General features: G+C 37.6%; 1 protein-coding gene across 6 annotated transcripts in view; it reads right to left on the bottom strand.

Moving 5' to 3' along the window:
* The window catches only part of SEMA5A (semaphorin 5A), a 318,391-nt gene that overhangs the window by 35,898 nt on the left and 260,542 nt on the right, over positions 1-21,951 (bottom strand). For all 6 annotated transcript variants that reach the window (XM_032118104.1, XM_032118127.1, XM_032118114.1 and 3 more), the window contains one exon: positions 116-341. In XM_032118104.1, coding sequence (XP_031973995.1) covers positions 116-341 — 226 coding nt within the window. The remainder of the gene's footprint in view (positions 1-115; positions 342-21,951) is intronic.

Raw genomic sequence — 21,951 nt, 5'->3', positions numbered from 1 at the left:
TATCAGCTCTGTTACACACAACACCAGCAAGCAGAAACTTCCAGTCTGTGCTGAAAATGGAACTGCAGGCATGTCACTAGCAGGGGGCATGGTGAGCCTGTCCCGCTTTGCTCACCATCTGTCAGGCATCCGCTGGTGCCATCGCTGGAGCAGTAGCGCATCTCGATGCGCTGCCGTCCCACCTCCAGCAGGTTTGGGTCAGGCAAGCGCGCCTTGCAGGTATATCGGAAACGCTGCTCGTAGTGACCTCCGTTGTCTGAAATGTTCACTGGGGTCCAGGGGGTCCAAGGAGTTGTCTTTTTTAACTCTGGGCAGGCGTTGGTGTTACAAGGCTGATATTCCTGAAAGAAAAAGGTCATAATAAACATAATCATCAAATATGACCTTAGAAACGCTCCAGAAACACTCAGACAAAAAGACAACCATTTAAAAAAAGCCTCTGATATCTTTCCAGCTTTTCCAATAGCATTGATCATCAATGAACTTTTAACTTGAAAGTGATTTTTCAGCTTCTGTGCAAGCACAGTACCACACTGCTTAAAGCAATAATATACCAGTAAAATTTGATCTATCGCATCCATAGAAACAGTCAATCAGACACTCTAAGTACCACAACAAAGCATATCCTTCATAAATTATTAGTCCCAAGTTAGGTGAAGCTAAATATGCTAAAGCTTTTAATTAAGAAAAATTCTGATAAACTGCACATACATGACACAAATCAGTAAATTAGTGGCATATGAATAAGCAAGCCACTGTCCATTTTGTATATTGCTTACATACTTCAAAAAGGACAACAGACAAAATATGTTTTCTATTACAGATTCTGGCTCCCTGAGGTGCATGTTACTCATAGCTCCAGAACTGCTAAACCTATCTTCAGAAGCAAATTCTCTGTGGAGTGATATGCACTAAAAGGAAGATGATATCTAAGAAACTAATGCAGAATTGCCAGTATTCTTAACAAACACAGACTTGTCAGTATTCTCAAGCCCTACAATGTATGTCTTCTGATGAATGTCATCAAGATCTGTAGATCCTGCCTATTCATTTTCCACAACAAAATATACTCCATCTGATGCAAATGCTTCGTAAAAAATGTGGTTAAAATAAACAACCACTGAATATCAGAATAAATACCCACTGATCAAAAGAAATAGGCATCAGAGGGAAAACTTGAAAATTTTCTCTCTACCTCTTGCCTGTTATAGAGAGAGAAACTCAGCAGAAAGTACTTTCTGAAAAGGAGCCTACTAAAGTTTGTAATTCCACTAAATGCTAAAAAAAAAAGGAAACAATAGAAATAATGGTGTTATCACATAGTACAACCTCCTTCTTCCATAACCTCTACCCCAGTTGATACCACCATGTTCTAACAAGCAATAGATTACCTACTCCTCTCTTTCCCATGGTGATAATAGCCTTTTTATCTCATACTTTCCTCAGCCCACCACCTCTTCTCATAGTCTAACTTAGGAACATACACAATTAGGTTTAGAGCAATTGCTTTCAACCCATATATTGGTTTAAAGGCTGTGTTGCTATTTCAGACCTAAAATAAGCTTATTGTCTGAAAGCCTCTCTAATTTTTTCATCTGTTAGAGCTGGATAAAAAATTCCCCAGAAATCCCTGCCCCACTAACACAGTGATGCACCAGACAACCCACCATCATGCTCAAGAGTCTCAAGTTCTGAGGCCAAAGGGACTTGTGACAACCTTGTGTTTTCACAGTTTTGTGGTACTTCAGAAATAAAGACTCTTGGCCCAAAGGCTTCTGCTGGACTACTCTTGTTCCCTCCTCAAGGCTGTGCAAAGTCCCTTCCCACCTTAACATCTGTTGATCACTACTGTGGTGACCACAAGTCATACTCAGACACCATTTAGGAAAGAGGATCAACATTTCTGGGATGTGAGTTTCAGCTTTGTCTGGTTTCTGGTGCAGAAGACAGCAAAGAACAAGCAAACTATCTGGTCCTGGTACAGCAGGGGAAGTAATTTCTCCATGACCCCTCAGGAGTCAACTGTTTAAATCAGGTATGTTTTAGACTTAGGAGAGAGCATGTATGACTGTTCTCCTTGCAGCACATAAACTGTAAAAAAAGAAATCATAAAATTAACAGATGCTAGCCACAGCCAGAACTACCCTTCTTGCTATCTGATCTGGCTACCCACCTTCAAAGTGCAGTACCTCCAGTGACTGGATTACAGTGCATCTTTTACCAATAGCACTCTGCTTTTCCATCTCCTTTTTTTTTTTTTTTAAGACATCTAGTACTGATGAATCTATCACCTCCCCAGCTCAGCTGATCCACTAATTGGTAATCCTCAAAGCTAACAAATTGCAAGTTAATATGAGGCTGCATTTTCCCCTTAATATTATTTTCCAACCACTGAATTTCGCTAGGCCTTTATCAATGATGCTGAAAGTGTTTCTTGTCCCAAACCTACAAAAAATTTTTTCATGCCCAAATACCCATACATAATAATAAACTAAGCTTAACTTGTTAAACCTACACAGGATTTGAAACCTGATCTCCAGGTCCTGTGCACTCCAATGTCTTCCATTTGTCCTATTTCCTTATTTTTCCTAGGACTGGACACCAAAATTTGCCTTGGCATCCCAGAAGAAGTCTTATCTATACAGCATGCAATGGCAATCACCATCCCATTTGCCTGAGAGTCTGACTTTAATATGTATATTATTGCATTAGTGCTTTTTCCTTCCACAGCATTGTACAAAGAATCTAAGTAGACTCAATTATCTTTAATAACCTGTCCTTTTCTAAATCACAACTTAACAGCTACCTATAGTTTTTTTATCCCACACAAGAGGCTGGTAGTATCTGGCAATATTAAAATATGTTTTATTAGCTTCTGCAATTATCTAACATACTATTTACTACCTCACCAATCTCTGTCATGCTCAAGCTTTACTGAAAATGTCTTATATCACTGTCTAGACTGTTGATAAAAATGTTAAGTGCTATTGACCCAACAACTGATTCCAGGCAGGCTCTGCTAGACACATCCCAGTAATTTATATCTGCCCATTGACATCACATTTTTCAATTTGTCAGTGAACCAGCTTTTAATCCATTTAACATTTGTCACATATTTCAGTTTTCTGAATCAAATTATTTTCTGTTGTAAAGGTAAATGTCTTGGAAGAGGTGATGTGCTGTATTACTTTCAAACACCTTGAAACTCAAACTCTTTTCTATTAGTAAGTAAGCAGGAAAAAAATCAACCAGTATAGTAGCTACTACAATGTTTATTTCAATATAGTCACAATGGTCTAAAAGTTTCAGTTCTTCATTTGCTATTGCTTTTTGTACTGATATTTTTTAGTTGAAACCAAAAGCTGCTAGAAATGTGGGGGCTTTCTTTATTAGACATGGCACAGACAGGTGAGAGTCATGTAAAGCAGAATACGTGAGGTATGTAATGAACCCTTTGTCAAATAAATATAGCTAGTAGAGAAAGAAGTTAATTTAGTGGCAATGTATTAATGTTGCTTTGCTAACTCACTTCTGAGATGAACACGTCAGCTCCCTTGCTTCTAGAAAGACAGACTAGCAGTGTTCAGTGTGCTCCAGGATGTGTAGTCCCTTCCTACACTCTGACAGAGAGCATTCTCCTATGCTGTTACACGAGCCAGAAACAAAGATGTTCCTGAAGAGTGTCTGTGGAGACCATTTGTTAGTTTTTCCTTTCTTCTAGCTTGCTGCATAGCTTATATGAAAGTCTGACTGCTGTCATGCTTGTCTATTCAACCACTGGATAATGACCACGAAACAAACAAATAACGAGGGGAAACAAAAGTACATGTAGTTTAACTGGAGAATATTTACAGCAGTAAATAATCTCTCTGTGAGACCATTCAGAGGACTGTGGCCAGAATAGACGACTCCTTGGAGTTCTGGCACTAACAATGGCCTGGCAGAGCCCACTGGCTCCTCTCACAAATAGTGAGTGCAGCATCGCTCTATTGACTACCACGTCTGCCACGGAGGAGTCGAAAACTGCACAGTGCTTGTTCAGATCATCGATGTGATCTGATGCTGAAAAATCTGGTATAAGCAGAACAATGAACTTGCTCTGGATAGCCTCAGATTTGGAAGTATGGAAAAGGGGAGAGAAAAGGCATAGTCCAGATTACACATGGATATATTAAGTGCTGCTAGCATGAAGACATAGTTTGATGGGAAAGATTTGACAGGGAAGAGACAAAGAATATGGAAACTGATACATCTGCTTGGATTATCCTCCCCTTATCACCTTGTCCAATGCTTGAACAATTCACCCAAGAGGGATTTCAAGAATGTGGCTCTCTCTCCAAAGCAATTCTATCAGCTAGAATCATGGGCACATTAATCAAGTAACCACATATAAGTCTCAAATGAATAAAAGTCCCAGATGAAACACTGAGGTCTCATCTCAGTGGTAAGACAGAGCTAGAAAAGCAGTGAAGCATTCTGCTTTGATAGCGCTGCTGAGAGGAACTGAGACAGCAGCTGCTAAATTCCACCTCCGATGTTCCACATGGACTGAACAGAGAGATGAGGTCAAGCTCTCCTGGGAGATTCTCTAGATACTCCGAGAAATACTTCAGGGGCTCAAGTGATGGCTTATTCACATTAATCCTTAGGGTATGCTTGTGGACTCAGAGCAATAATTACTTGAGGCCATTTACAGAATCAAAAAATATCATTGCAATAGTTCAAGCTTAACCACATTCTCAAAGTTCTCTTTGCAAGTTGTTCCAGAACCTGTGGTCTAATTCACCGTATTATCTACACTTGAAGTGCAATTTCTTTCATGTAAACCAGAATTCAGATAGAGACTTCTATTCCCATTTATATTGTATTTTTATATTATGGAGGTATTTCTCCTAACAAACTCTTTATTTCTTTGATGTATACAGTATGTATATGTGGAAGGCACTTCTTTAGTTCTCATCCGTGTTTTTCTTTCTCACCTGTTACTGTGACAGACAAAGCAGCTAAATCAGCATTGACAATGAATTTAAATATTTTCAGCCCAAGAGTTATCTTTTATTATTTGCTTTTAATATATTGTATTAGTTCTCAAACATTTTTTTAATCACCAAACAATCCATTGATTAAAAAATACATTTTTGCTTTTTGCTCCATTCATGCTAAACTTCAATTTGACTAGTCCAAAATAATTCTTCAGGTATTGAGACAACAGCAGAAAAGAGTGTCACTGATTCATAAATTGAATGGTGTAGAATATCTGTCACCTGAGACTAGACAGGGCTGTTAGATATCAGAAACTCAGTCTCAGCCATCTCTCAGTCTCTGAGTTTGTCATAGCAATATATAGTTAGAAGAAAGGATAGCTCTCACATGCAAGCAAAACAAAGGCAAAACTGAATGCAATAGTTTTCTAAAACGCCAGAGAAAAACAGTTCCCATGTAGAGGGGGCCTTGTTTGCACGTCAAAACCGAAGTTTCCTGAAGGACTTATACACCCTGTCTCTCTCTAAGAACCAAAAGGTAGATAAAATTTATCTTCCAGTGGTTGAAAAACACACAGAAAAATCACTTACTGAACTTTAAAAAAGAAATGGTTACTTTGTTTTTACTACAGAAATGTAAAGACTTGTCTATTTAAAGAAGCATTTTCAAACTAAAACAAACAAAAGACACGACCCTGATCATATCTCTATTTATTCCACAATTTAAAAAGACAGGTTCTTCAACCAAATACCATTAGACATACCTTAGTTGAGTGTAATTTTGCTGCTACAATACTATTTTGAAAGCATGACAAGAAAGAACACCCAAACCCCAATAATTTCAATCCGTTAAATAAAACATCTTCTACCCTGAAAATTTCACAGCTATACTTAGAAAACAAGCCCTAAAAGAATTTCTGAGATCCCCCATTTTATTTTAACCACACTAAGACATGCTAGTTTGTAGGCAGCGTTTTAGCTTCAATTGACATCCATAGGAGGAGTTCTACTGATTCCAGTGGAACTAGGACTCCAGAGACTACTGCTCACTGCAGATACAATCCTGCAGCAATGTATAGTAAGGTTAGGAGGTTGTGCCCAGAATGGGTTTTTAAAAATATTTTGATAGATAGAGGGAGGAAAATAATTTACCCCATGCAAAAAGAACGAGTGTCTTCTGAACCAAAAAGATGTAGGTTTTGGCTGAAAATACTGACTGCACACAACCTTTTGTTCCAATTTTGTGTATTTTAAAGAAAAGAATTGGAAAAATCTCCATTGGTGTAAAGGCCAATTTAAAAGGAATTAAAGGCTGGATGTGGATCCCTTTTCCATGGAGGAGATCAAGGCCCCATGGACAGATCAGTGGAATAGGGCAGTTCAGGCCTCAAATCCTTCCTATATTCAGTATCACTAATTTTACTTCAATAAGGAAAGCTCCTACTTTCATCACCTCTTCATAAACCCATCAGTTTTCGGAGTGAACAAAGCCACTGCTTTCTTCTTATTTTTTTTCTACCAGCCATTTGTAACTCCCTGCTCAAAAGCTACATTTTATGTCAAACTCATCAAACTTTCCTGAAAGAAATTGCTACTACTGAAAATTACTGGTTTGCAGGTAAGTTGCTGCTTAGGAGATTGGTGTTCAGGGGTATTTTCTCCAGTTCATAGTGAGGAATCTTATTGCAAATCCCACCTTGTCTGTGGTTTAGTATGCAGTGTTACAATCTGTCACACAATAAACATGCCTCTTGTTCTAGCAGCTCCACTGTGAGGCAGGAACCTCCAGAAGTGGGGGACGAGAAGATGGGGATGTCACCACTTGAACCCAGTAAAATTTCAGAAGACCAGAAGGGCCTGTCAGAGGACTAAAGATTCAGTTATTTTTGCCCTGGGTGTTGTCATTTAGACTGCTGCAAAGAAAGGAAGTATAAGATATTACTGACCTGATGAAAACAGAACACACAGGACCATAAATAATCAAGGCCGCAAGGCTGAAGGGATCGTCCACCTAAAAATGACTGCATGGATTTACCAAAACTGACTCAAAAGTGATTTCTATATTGCCACACAGTGAAGGCCTCAACTGCAGTAGGAAAGCCAGGACCAAAATGTGAGCAACATCATGACAAGTAGATGGTGAAATATAAATATCATTAAAGGCAAATGATGTGGTACTTGTAAATGAACCAAAATTAATCTTTTCAGAATTTAAAATCAGCATGTAAGTAGAGCCTTGAAATACATACTTATACATTTAATTATAAAGAGAGGTAATTCAATTTTACCTTTAAAATCAGGAATGTGCCATTTGAAAAGACCGGGAAAAGAGATGTAGCTTCTCTGATCACTCAGTACTTCAGAAGTGGGGAAAAGGAGGCTGTTCAAAATTCCATTTTGGGAGGTATGATCAACCAATGGGAAAAAAGTAAGTTCCTGCAGCTCAAGGAGTTACCACTCAGCTGGGCCATGCTAACGATCTGTGCATGTGGCTTTATTCATTACAAATGCAAATGCAAAGGAAGGAGGATTAAGTCAGATGGAAAATGGGTGATTTATTTTGCTGTAATAACTCAATTGTTCGCAATTAGTTTCAAATACTCTTACTGAGAAGCTTAACATTTTTATGTAGGCTCTATAATTCCTAACAAAAATCTTCTAAATTGCTGAAAGAGTTATTATTAACTTAAAATATATTTTTTTAAACTGCTGGAAATCATGGCTATCCAGGTATTTATTAACTGAGAGTAAGAACTTTAGGAGATAATCCAATAGTCAAAAAGGCATAAAAAGGCTATCAACTCATCAGTTTTAGACAGTGCTGCTCCATAATCACTGCAAATCTGTTATCACTCATAAATTACCTTTTTCCCTCATGTAGGTTTCTAGAAAGAAAAAAGAGACCTATGTTCTTATTGTAAAAGATCCCTAACAAGAAATTTTTAAACACCAAAAGTGGAAGAAAATCTGGAATTTCAATTTTCACAGGCAACACCAGAGTTACTTGGCTACTTTGTGACCTGGAAAAAGTTTGATTCTTAGATATCTGATGCTTAGATTCACCCACTGCTAGCTACAATATTTGGCAATGTGGTGAAATGGCTGAGATTCACTCACTGCTAGCTACAATATTTGGCAATGTGGTGAAATGGCTGCTTTCTTTAACAAGGCAGTTTCCAATTAGGCACAGCAGTAAAGTGGTTCTTGCAATGTGCATACCAAGGACACATTTACTTCCATCATACTTAAACCTGAAAAATCAACTGTGTGACAAGCCTTCAGCCAAGTAATGCAGAAAATTAAAGCAGTCATTACTATTTTAGATCCATCCAGAGATCACACTTTCAGATTCTTATTAATTTGTCCATAGTCATTTATTATATAATCAGTGCAGCCTTATATTACAAGTAATGCTTTTATCAGCCTACAGCTCATCATTGATCTCATTTTCTACAATAAGACAATCTTTCAGGTTCAGCTTTTAGGTTAGGATCAAAATACGAGGGAAAAAAATGCAGCTACTAATCACTGGTACACCAAAACTGACCTGAGAGTGTGAAAGTATTAGCTGCTTATTCAATCATTTAGACAACAGGCACTCAGTTTCAGCTTATTTTATTGTTTGCTTGGGGTTTTCCCACATTAACTATAAAGATGGATGAATTGTGTTTTATCAAGAAAATGGAAGCAAAATTTGAGAAAACTAGTGTTGGGAAGAGCTGAAGCCTGGTTTTGCTTTGAAAAGCTGATTATCCTAATATTCTTACTGTATTTTTCGTTTAAAGGATGGCTTAAATGACAGACCAATCACCGGGGGGAAAATCCAAGAACGCCACCACTTCTGAGGTAACACTTCAAATGTTAAAGCAGCTACTAAGTGACAAATGTGCAAGCAATAGAAATGGTAGCAACTGAACAGATGAGGAGCCACGAACTTTAATTCAGCATTGCCAGTCCAAACCCAGGAGCTGTGGTAAAAAGCAGAACTGCTTGCTGAAATATGTTGAACTGTGGAAGTATTTAAACCCGTTGGAAATGGATTTAGTCACACAAACGAGACAGGTTCAGAGATTTTGATCACTGCATTTTCTGATGAGGTAGCAGAAAGGCTGTGCTCTGCACTTCTGAAAAGGAAGTCACTTAATAAGGGATCTGAGTATGGATTTGGAAGCCCAGTGAAGATGGCAAAATACAGTTGCCAGATCCATCCAGGACCAGACCGTTTTTATCTCATCTTCAAAATGCCAAATACCAGAAAGTTCCAATTATCTACTCAGAGGAAATTCAAACATGGAAAGTTAATGTGCATATGAAAATCCATATCTTCATAGCTCAAAGGCCACTCCTCTGTATTTGAGTGAAAGGAGAAAAACAAACACAACTCTGGTTTCCCACATTCCTTTAAAGCAAAAAAAAATCTTTTAGATGTTCAGTGACTGGACATCACCTATGGAAAATGGATATAGAAGGTAGGTTTTAAAAAAATACATTGTGCTATAAACATTTTTTCAGGCCTTGACCAAGGCCTGTGGAAGCAAACTGAACCAAAAATGCACTTAAGCACAATTTAATACATTATCACACCACAAACATCTGCCTTTCCCCAGGGCAGAAGTTACAGCTGAGCTGACAGACGTGACTGTGTGCCCACACCTCAATCACTGCTGCTACAGTCAAGTAGATAAACACAAAATCATCTTAGTTATAGCTTGTAATCACTTGGACAAGGAAGTACTGCAACCAAAAAGCCAACATATTTATTTCTGCCAACTCCACTATGGGAAACCATGACCTTTAGTAAAGGGGGACACCTGAACTGGTTAAATTGTTGTAGCAAGCATCAGTTTAACTTATGTGTGTAGCCCCTGGCTACATGGGAAAAAAATACCACAAAAAAGAAAAAGGACAATCAAAATAACAGCATAAAATTTTACAAGTTACTGATTGAAAAGCAGAAACATAGAAAGAGATATTTGAAAACTATGCCTCTAGTTGTGATAATAAATGTAAATTCAAATTACCTACAAATTTTCACAGGTTTGTGCTTAACATGCTCAGTAAGTGAAATTGCACAGACAATTATAAATATACAACTGTCCGTCATTTTCTCATGAGTGGGTATAAATTTCTCAAAGCTTATACACTTAACACAGGATTCAATTTCCCAAATGTATGGCTCTGTTGCCATTTTAAATGCTGTGGGTTATCTCACCTAGCTTCCAAACTGTTCTAAAAGCATGTGGGTCTCTCACATGGCCTCTGACATATCTTCACTATAACTTTCACCCAGAAGTTCACACGCCCTACAGCTTCCCAAAAGCACACATGTCTCTCTTTAGGTTAATCTGCATCCTGCCCTTGTATGCACCAATAGTGCCTGTCATTTTTCAGAATCACATCAGAACTGAACCTCCTGTTTCACATTTTCTATTTGATTTGTGTCAATCTAAAAAACTCCTTATAAATCAATGTCTCTCATACAACACTCTTTATTTTTAGACATTTTAATGTTCTTGGTTTTATATAAAGTTTATTTAAAAAGCTTTTAATCTGTCTACATTTTATTTTTGAAACTCAGAAGTGTTTGCAAAGAAAACACTTTTTGATCTTCAGCCAATTCCTGGTAAGACAGATGTTTCTGAGGTAAAAAAAATAAAAAGCACTACTTGTACGCTGACTTCACATTATGCTCTGTTCCCAGCATGAGGAAGATACAGCAAAAATAATTGTGTGCTTCCTTTGAACCTCCTCAAACAGCAGCTGTCCTGTAGGTGACATGACCCTGGTGTAAAAAAGATCAGGTTTTAATTGACAATAGCCTGTGTGTTTCAGCTCAGGATTTCTGAACACTATGCTCTGCTGCTCTGGGGAAATTCCTTAGGATTAAAGCTCTTTCATTTTACACCTTGTTTGACGTTTCAGCAGAAAGGCTAAGCACTATATAAGGGCAAGGTGGAACTGCTAAAGACACTGAAGCCAGAAGCTTAATGAAGAAAAAAAAACGAGAAGGAGATTAGAGACTGTAAAAAAATCATAGGAAAGAAAATACTGTGGTAATGAAAATAAACTGACCAGAAACAGGTCTGGTTTCCTGACAAAATTAAATCAAATCACAGTTCAAATGGAGCATTTTATGAGTTTCAACAAGTTGAACATATAACAATATATTTTCTTAACACAATACTCATGAGAGCTCTTAAGGAAGGACTTTACTACTTAATGTACACACAGGATCCTAAGCTTCTCTTTATACACAGCTATGCTCGTCTCAGTCTTGCTGCAAATCAAATTTCTGCCAGCTTTGCCCCATTTCTTGACACAACATTCACATAAACTCATTTATGAGAGGAAGAAAGAAAGGAGATGAACAAGGATTGATTCATACCACAGTGATCAAACTGGGCAGAAAAAAACCCAAAATATTTATCAGAATATGACATCTGCTAAAATTTTTCCCTTCCACACTAGAAAAGGGACATAAATAGCTACAAGCTACAAGAGTTGCGTTACATGCCAGAGGTTGGAAAATTTAACTGTGGCACATGCCTCCAGGATGCTGAGACTGCAGACTGCCATTGGGTAGTTAGGAATGTTGTGCTTGCTTATCAAAGCAATATGCAAACAAACCCATGGTAGCTCATCGGAAAAGAGGGATGGGTAATACATGATGTCGTATTTCTGACATTCCTAGCAATGGGAGAGAACTCACGGCCTGCAACTGTGTAACCATGGCTGGAGTACACAAGTCAAACTCATGTGACAGAATTTTAGCTCAAGGTCAGGATGGGTGCCCTGAATTTACACTTCAGGCTTTAAAATACAGGCTTCATTTTGACAGCTCTGTAAGCATACCATCAACTCTGTGGCATTTGCAGGACAATGACATTAACAGCTGGAAAATAAAAGTGTTATCCCTAAAACAGGCAATTTGCTCTGTGTAAGTATTTTGTATTCACACTGATTTTAAATTTGAAATGTCTGACCGTTTATAAAGCATTCTGGCCTATCAAATAAAACTTTGAAGGTCAGTTTGATGAGAACTACATTGCTGGAGCAGTCTATCCCTGAAGGACTACACTCTGTGGAAGGCACCCATGCTGGAGCAGTTCTTGAAGAACTACAGTCTGTGGGAAGGACCCAAGTTGGGCAAGTTAATGAAGAACTGTTTTCATGTGGGAGGGACCCCATGCAGGAGCAGGGGAAGACTCTGAAGAGTTCTACCCCTGAGGAGGAAGGAGCAGCCGAGATGACGTGTGATGAAGTGACCTCAGTCCCCAGTCCCATGAAGTTTAGCCTGGAAAGAAGGGAGAAGTGGGGGGAAGGTGTTTTTAAGATTTAGTTTTAAATCTCATTACCTTATTCTCATTTGACTGGAAATAAAATAAAATAAAATAAAATAAAATAAAATAAAATAAAATAAAATAATTTCCCCAGTCAAGTCTGTTTTACTCATGATGCTGCTTGGTGAGAGATCTCCCCCTGTCCTTTCTCAACCCAAGAGCCTCTTATTATATTTTCTTTTTCCTGCCAGGATGAGGAGGGGAGCAACAGAGCAGCTTTGGCCTCCAGCAGGGCTCAGTGCACGACATGGCAGGGCTGCAAAGGTAGTCTGATACTATACAGATGGAAAGGGAAAATTATAGTGAAAGATTTTTGTGTTGTGGGGTTTCTTTCCCCATTGGACAAGCTGGTAAAGCATCCTTCTGTCTGACAGCCTTCTTTGACACTCAGAGGAATTTGTCACTGAAATACAGAAGTTCTTGGGAAAATAAGTCTTTCTTCCAGATGCTCAAAGACAAGGCAACACCAGTAAGACCAGCAAAGGTAGAAATTGGGCCAGAATAGGTAGTACAGGCAGTCTGCTTTGTTTCTTATTCTTCCTTAAGAAGCCTAATACAAGATTGTTAAGGGGAAAATAAAATAAAAAGAAAAAAAGAAAAGTAATAAAGATAATAAATAAAAGATAATGACACTGAGCTGTTTACATATCCACAGGCAGTTGCTAGTGTACTACATAAAATAAAAGCAGTTACAGCTGAAGAAATTCCGTAGATAAGAAAACACAGGTACTTGGCAGGAATTTGGGGATGAAAATGTGAGGGTGCAAGCAGTCTATAGGATCCCAAGGGAGAAGAAAGAAAGATGACAGAATGTAATTTTCAATAACCTTCATACAGATAAAATTCTCACAAATCCTTAAAGGGAAGACTCAAATGTGGTTTCCTAAATGCTAATTCACCTACTCATACTGTTGCAGTTTTAAAAGAGCACAAGAAATGGTGTATCTTTTAACTTTTAGTTCCATAATTCATAAATTTGTTTATGTGGGACTTAAGTTTTGGTCACAGATTCTAGTACATCTTAGCACAGTGGCTTCTCATCAAGGCATAGGTGTTTTAGTAAATATTTTAGTATCAGTGATGAGGTACAGAACATGCTGTTCAGCTAATGCTTGGTTTATAAAAGCAATCACTCGGCAGACACTGAATGATATATGAACTCTCTGTCTTAATGGATCCCTATACTATATGAAACCTAAGCCATTCAACCAAGGTATTTTTGTATCAGAGACAGGCATGAGAGAGATGCCTAAAAGGCTTTCAGGAGGGAGGAACACAACATGTAAGTTTACTAAAGATTTTTTTAAGGTGTAAAAAATCATGCATCGTCATCCAGCTTTCTTACTTTTAACATCAAGTATTGCTTAGACAAATTGTTTCAATAGATACTATTTTGGAACAGAACTATTTTACTTTGTCTTTTTCTTCCTTTTACATTTCATACAAGCAAAAGAATATTTTTGTAGCTGTATTGCCACCTAAGATTGCATCTCTGTCTCTCCGTGTTTAGACAAGTCTGTGAGAAGTCACAACTTTGAAGCTGTTTGTTCCTTGAACTGCAGCTGACATAGCCAAACCAAAATTGTGGAAGTGTTTTTCAAAATCCCATGATAAAGGAAAAAAAGTTAATGTGATCACTCTGCAGGATGACAGAGAAAGTATCTGACTTTACAAAATGGAGAGTTCATTATCTGTTTCTTTTGAAAGAATCTGTGGCAGATGCATCAGGGTGATTTTTTGTTTTTAAACAAGGATTCTGGAAAGAATCAGTCCAATGTGTCAGGGCTTTATCCTGCTCAGAGGCAAAAAGACATTTCATTTAGTATGTGTGAATGTTCCAAAGAGCATCTAGCTCACACTTGAACACAGGATCTGCCATCATATGGCTGTTCACATGTTTCAAAGACACAAAACATTGCAGAAAATGCAAATTACTTTTTATAGGATTCAGTGACATTAAACCTCAAGAAAATTTAAATCATTCAGTATTTCAAGTCAAATGAGAATAACATCCTCAAACACTTTACATGCCCATCGCTCCTTCCATCAATTTAGCCTCAGAGAACAATTATTACCACAGAAGGAAACTGACTGAGATACAGGAACCACATTTCCTGCTATAATAGTACTAAATGTGATTCTTACTCACACCCTAAAGTTGTTTTTTATCTGAAGAGATCCTTTCTTCTAGGGGTAAGGACAAACGGTTGCACAGATTGCTTGCATTTCTAACAAACAAAGGAATTCCTTGCTAGAGGGTCACATGGATTTACATTATGCCAAATTCAGATTTCCTTGATACTCTTTTAATGAGGTCCCATGTGCCCCTTTCATACACTGAAGATTATTAATTTAAAAAAAATATTGCAATTTTAGGCACAGGCGCTTAAGAAAAGTGATGAGAAGAAGAGCTGTGTACTTTATATCTACTTTAATTGAGTAATAAACAGAAGCATCTGGCTCAGAGGAGCTTTTGATCAGAACAGCAACATGTAATGTTAAGACTGTGTAGTTTTATCAGTACAGTGTATCATCTTCTTTTTGGCTAAGTGAAAGCAAATGTGGGCCTGCCTGGCATCACAGCCAGTGAGATATGAATATACAACAGTTGCATTTGATCAAGGGAGTTTCCTACTAATCAGAAGTTAAATGAGAATGTCCAATGTTCCCTAGTAGGACCAAAAAAACCCGATGTATCTTTATTTGCCCATAGGATAAGGCTACTAGCTAGCATTAAGAATCCTAAGCTCATGACATAAGTGATTTATTCCAGTGGATGTGAAGTCTACTGCATAAATTCCAGAAAGAGACAGCTATCCCAATCCTTAGCTAAATTGGGATTTCTGAAACATAGGTGTGAATACTAAGAAATTCGGGTTTGAAAATCCAGTGTGTTTTCTTTTCGTTTCATGGGTATGGTAATACCATTAAATCATGTGAGGAGACACTTGCGTTCCAGCATGAATGGTCCACCTGAAATCTAAACATAACTAAACCACTAACATGCTTCCTGGCTTTGTAGCTCAGTAGATAGGGAGTAAGTGCTGTTTGTACCAGGCCACAGGTTTTGCATTAGGCTAACAAGATAGGCTACAGGACCTACCTACCCTAGGCTGGGCCTTGCCTCTGCTTATGTTGGTTTGCCTGAAGATTTGTTTTTGCAAGCAATAGCAATTATCTAACTACCACATCTCTACCACCTGCTTTGTTTCAACTTTTCACCAGCTCTGTTATAATTGTGCAATGTAATGTCTATACCAGCACATATTTTGTAACTAATGGGCATTTGTAACAGGTAGTTACCGGGGGTAGAACGACCTATTAGACCCCCTTAATAAAACACGGCGCAGAGGAAGCTTTGAAAGAACTGGAAGAGAGCAATAACTGCAGCCCAAGGGTTATAAACATCTCTGATGGCCAATTACTGGTCATCAAATGAATGCAACCTCAGGAGCAAGGCAAGTCAAGCCATTCTTGTCAAGCCTTAGGGGTAGCAGAGAGAACAAAGAACAAGCACCCAACATCTGTAAAACACACATTACGCAGTAAATTCAGCTGCAGATCAGCAAATAATAAGCAAGCTGCAAAGCCTCTTAACAAACATAAAAAAGATCCCAGCTACGTCCTAAATTGAGACGAAAGAAATCAACATCAATGTCGTACTTCTGGCCAAGGGCCCAGGATACTGACCAGTTGCTGTAAACCCATGCCCAGACTGAAATCATCAACCCCCACATCGAGGGGCAGTGGGAGGGCAAGCCTAACACCAGAGAAAGGTGGAGACTAAAAGGTTTGTGTATTTATGTTACCAGCCTGTAATTTACACTATTTGATAAGGCTGTTATGAAAGTAGAAACATTAAGACTGTAATCAAACTAAGATTAAGTTCTTGGCTGCTCATAAATGGTGTATTCTTTCTTGCCTGTAACAGGACTGCAAGTGTTAGTAAATAGGTGGGAGTCCAAGCAATCTGTTCTCTAACTTAACTGCAACAAATGTCTCATAAAATACTTCACAGTAAGAATATTTTCAATTTCATATTCAATTTCGCTTTAATTCTATTACTCTTATTAGATCCTGTATTGGAATGCTTGAGTTTGCAACTTCATAATTTCTTTAAATCTAAACAAAAAAATAAATCATGTTTCTTATTTTGATGAAGACTTTACCAATATCAACAAAAGTATATGAAACTTATTTATCACCTGTATCTTTGAATTCAGAGCTATGAGATGAGAAAATGTGAAACAAAAATCCAGATGCTCTATATCTAAGATGCCTTTGTTATCATGGGATATCAGCAAAGACCTATGAATGTCCTGGCCTGATTATGATTATATAATAATTATATTCATCTGATAGAGAGGGTGTGAATAGGACTGTAAAATGGATATCTCTTTAGAATGGAGACCCAGTAAAATAATGAGAACTATGAAAAGGGTTTAAAATTTGTTTCTGAGTATGTGGATACTTCTCTAAGAATTGTTGTAAGGCAGAGACTGACATTCAATTTTTTAAATTTTTGCTTTATTTGTTGATTTTATTTTTTCCATGGAGCTTCAAACTTCCATTTTCATACCCTTTTCAGAAAAGAATCAAACTCAGACTTCTCATTCACAGCATGCTATTTCAATGTTGGAGTGGGAGAAAAAAGTGACAGAAAGGAATCTTCATCAGCATCAAGTCATGGAGAATATTGTAAATCATAAATTAAATTCTGAGCATGAGGCCTCAATCAGGTAGAGCTACTCTCTCACCTGCAGGCAGCCAGTCATTAGTCCTTAGATTAGCAGTGATGAGAGGAGAAGTTCTTCTCCAACATTTCAAATCCCATCAAAAGCTTAGGCAATGGTGAGTGAAAAATGGTTTCCCCTTTCTTTTTTTTGCTTTTCTGAAAAGAGTGAGGTTATTTACTTCATTTGCTACATTGTGAAGATCTAGCATGTAATAATTTTTTACCAACCAAAAAAACTGCCCAAGTATTTAAGAATTTTAGGTAGTGGGAAGAGGAGAACAGTAATAAAGGTCCCAGCACAATTCAGCTCTGGTTTCCTTAGTTCAGGACTTTACTGCAACATAAGCAAGTGGTGAACTGTGAATCTGCAGGATGTCTTAGCATAGGTAAAACTGCACTCATCATACACTATCTGTGTCATTTGTTTCTCCCTCACCAATACATATTCTCCAGATTTATTTGTATTTTTGAAGCCATGTAAAAGATGAGCTGAATTTAAAAAAAGTGTCCTCAAAATTTGCAATATTTTTGTATTAATTACAGTACTTAAATCCTTAAATGGGCACTATCTGTCCTAGACACAGTGTAAGACAATGGAGACATCATAATTTGGAAAGTTAGGAAGATGCTCTACCATGCAACAGGCATTACAGTTACTGCTCTTTGGTTCCCAACCTGAAAATATCAGCATTGTTATTAAACAAGCTATTTAAGATAAACCTTTATGTTTTCTAATGTTGGGCTGTTTTGTGGTTTTTTGTTTTTTTTTTTTTTTGTCTAATCTGTCTGTGTAACCTAGAATACTGCCAATATGATTCAGAAGTCCTGCTCTGCAATGTTTTCAATTATAGCTGGGACTGTGCAGGACTTACGGTGACTGAGATACAGATTTTATTGGTAGTAACTCAGAGAAGCCATTCATGCTTTGCTGCTTTTGATGAATGAAACAGACCCAGGCTCATGCAATGATTGGTATCATTCAAAGTATGAGAAATGAGAACAATACTTGAAGAACCACTAACTGAAACAGGTAAAGTCATTCTATATCTAAATGATCATTCCACAACAAAATGGCTTTCAGGAAACCGAGGTGAGTGTGAGTTCTCCAAAGAGCCTCATCCCAGCAGGACCAACAGTGATTCAGTCGGGTCAGAGCTCAAAAATCCTTTTAGACATTTTTTAATTAGTTTCCTTTACCTTCAGTATCCTTTACCTCAGGCAGTCACCCAGACAAACGCGGATGAAGTTGCTCCCCAGAACTCAGGTGTCTGGTGTCTGTTTTATGCTCCCAATATGGCTGTGCTATTGATTCTTACTAAAACCTTAAAATGTGCTCAGCTACCACGGACGTTAGAGCCTACACATCTTTAAAAATACCTGCTTACAATCCAGTATATGCCACAGATATGCCTATATATATGGGTACATACCTTCTGTAACTTCAACACTAACTGAAAGTTAGACTCCACAGCAAGATTTTAATTGGCAAGTTTTAGAGGTGGCCTTTAAGTGCTTATCTGCTTTTTTAAAGTTAAAAAAAGGTCTTCTGAGATGGTATAAACTGTCTAGCATTAAACCTCCAAGTTTCCTATCACAGAATAACTGTATCACTTCCTCACTTACCTTTAAAAACTCACATCCAGAAAAGCACTGAAAACTGCACTGTACTGTACACTTACTACAGACATATGGTTTGTTAACTTTAACTAATGGAATTGAACAAGCACGCATCTATTTATGAAAAACCCTTTCTTTATGAACTTGTATAATCCCTTCACCACTTAAGAACACCAACAAACAAACCACAGAGTACTTAATGTTTTTCCAAGGAAAATGCAGGGAAGGAATCAATTGGAACAGCTTTGTGTTCAAAATCATCTGTGAAACATCAAAGTTATGTTTGTTGGAATCTGTGCTCCAGCTGTGGAGTTTAGAGCTTTTTGCTTTCTTAATCACGTTCCTTATTCCAATGAGTAAGTACTTGGTTCTGCGCATTTAGATTTGGAGAGTTAATTCATCAGGGACTGCTCATACTCCCACAGCATTTAAAGTCATTTCCCCAAGAGAACATGTCAAATTTGAAGGTTCAAAATTTGGGTTTGATAAGCGATAATTTTTAAAAATAAGCTGGATTAAAAAAAAGAATAGAAATTATACTCATTGAACTGTGTAGAGAGAAAAAGATGCCTAAAATTACAATTAAGCTGCCAACAAACAAAAGCCCCTCACATCCAATTCATAATAAATCTCTCTCATGGCAATATTAAACAATTCTTTAATTGCTGGGAATACATTTATGAGTAAGTCCTTATCTGTTTTAAAAAGCAGTCAGAATGACAAAACATCTGAGGCTGACTCAGTTATTCCCGAAATCAGAGGAAGACTAAATTGACTTCAACGCCTTTTCTGTAAGGCCCCGTTTTAGCAGTGACAGTCAAACACTAAAACCACTTTTTGTGTCAGTTTGCGACTCCATACAAAGTATAATATGACTTTGAAGAGCTGCAGAAACCAAATGCTGCATTTTTTCCATAACTTTCAGTGATCATGGATTGAGTCCTCCTGTTTGACCACCCTTAGGGTGCAAGTGTGGGGCAAGGGGTATTTTGGGGATTTTAAATGTAATATAACCGTTCAGCAGTTGTGAAAAGTTCTCTGCAGAAACTCAGCTTTTACCCTTGACTAAGCAAACTAGGTTACTGGTTTAACTGCCCAAGGTTAAGAAATATGAATAAAACAACAAAAACATGTATAATTTGGCCAACTGTTTTGGTTTTTTTCCCTAGAAAAGCATAAAAAGAATTTTCTTTGCTGAATTCTGCTCCCTTGAGAGGTGACTCTACTCAAGAGAAAAGTATTAGGGGGCTAATCCCTGACCCCTCCTCTACAGTACAAATGAACAGAGAGCTGGGTTCAGTACAACCATTAATGAGGGACATGCAGAGGGACATGACCCAGCAGAGCACTACAGGAGGGAAGCTCTCCAGGGGCAGTGTATTAGAGGCAGAGAGCAAATCCTTGCTGCCAATCAAGAAATCTAAGGAAGGGCAAAAAGAAATCATCATAACTAAACAACAGGGAGATGACAACACCCTGTAACAATCTAAAAAGTGGTGTACAAACAAAAAATGAATATGAATCTAGCACATTAAATGTAAAATCACAGTAAGAGGCCAGGAAAGAATTCAAGGAAGTACTTTTTTAAGGTCTAAAGGCTAAGATGCACTCCTATTTCAAGGACATTAGGGACAGAAAGACTGCTACAGAGTCTACAGGCCCAGTATTCTGTGCAGGCATACAAGGGGTATTTAGAAATGGCAAGACCACAGCAGGCTGTGTTAATTGAAGACATGATGGCACAAATAGATAAAATGAGCAAAAAAAATGTCACCAAAGAATGTAACTACAGAAGCAGAAATAAGAAAACTAATACTAATGACACACAGCTTCTTGCTTAAATTTGCCTTCCTATCTGAAGCCTGGAAGATGTTAAATGTGACATCACTTTTAAAAGATACATCAGGAAGTTCAGGGGATCTAAAAAAATTGAGCATGACATCTGAATTGGGCAAATCAGGGAAATCATAATAAAGCATGAAATCAGTGGAACATGAACAAATATGATCTGCTGGAGAGCAAAATTATATGCTCTGCTTTTCTTTAAAAGGAACCTATCAGAATCTCTGAAGGAGTCAGCAAACATGGATACAGGTAGTAAGCTGATACAGTTTACTTTGAATTCAAACGGATATTTCACAATGTATCTCAAAGGAATCATTCTCTCTTAGGAGACTTGCAGCCAAAAGCTAAATGAAAATGTATTCCTCTTTCACAGATAATTAACTGCTTAAGAGGTGGTAAATGGAAGAGAGATGAATAAATGGTCAGTTTTTCACAATGAATGGTGTTCAGTATGGTCTGTGCTGTAAACCTGTGTGGTTAAACCGATTCAACAGCAGGGAAAGTACTGTACCTAAGACGGCACCTACTTTCAAAAAACCACTCTGGTAGGTGTGATGCAGAGGGAAAAAGGAAAGGGTGAGTATAAAGTTTATAAAGCACACGCTCTTCATCAGGCTGGGACTGCAGGCAGAGCGCAGTTCTAAGAATGAAACTCATGAATAAATTTCCCCCAAATAATCAAAGGCACCTACCTCACAAAAGGCAAAAGATTAATAGTTCATTTTCATCTTTATTTGTCTGACTATATTAGGCAAAGAACTTCTGTAGCTTTAGAAAGGAGAAACACTTTTGTAACATCTTGCCCTCGTGTTTTTCAGATTTTCCTTTCTTTTCCACATTTCACCCTACCTGCCTCTCACAACACAGCAAATTCTGTTCATATATACTATTCTTCCTATGAAGTTTAAGGCAACATTAGTTAGTTTTCTTGGGACTATCATGGACAGCCAAATTTTACTTTACAGATAGGGCATCTCATATTATTATACTTCTTCTTCAGTTTTACTTAGAAAATTACCCAGGAAATAAAAAAAACATTCATTCTGAAAACAAAGGAAAGAAGTGAAAACATTTCCCTGGCTAGAGATGCCAAGCAACACTGCATTTTTTTTACCTTTTTTTTTTTTTTTTTTTTCAAAATTACATTCATATGACTCCCAGCAAGATTTTGAAGGATTAATTCCTATAATCCACCAGTTGCTTTTTTTCTTGCATTCTGTGTAATGGATCATTTTTATACTTCATACCAAATTGCTGATGATAGATTTCACTATATGTCTAAAATTCCTTTTAGCCCGACATTTCAGAAGAAGATAATATGCACTGCTATTACTTCTTTTTCTAAGTACTTTAAAATTCTTTAACAAAATATTCATTCTGCCAAGTTATCTCACTAAAATGCTTCAATATGTGCATTGGGATTCTGGATACG

Source organism: Corvus moneduloides, chromosome 1 (genome assembly GCF_009650955.1).
Source record: "Corvus moneduloides isolate bCorMon1 chromosome 1, bCorMon1.pri, whole genome shotgun sequence".
NCBI classification, from domain to species: Eukaryota; Metazoa; Chordata; class Aves; order Passeriformes; family Corvidae; genus Corvus; species Corvus moneduloides.
The sequence above is the reverse complement of the archived record's forward strand: the minus strand, read 5'-3'. Positions and strand labels throughout refer to the sequence as shown.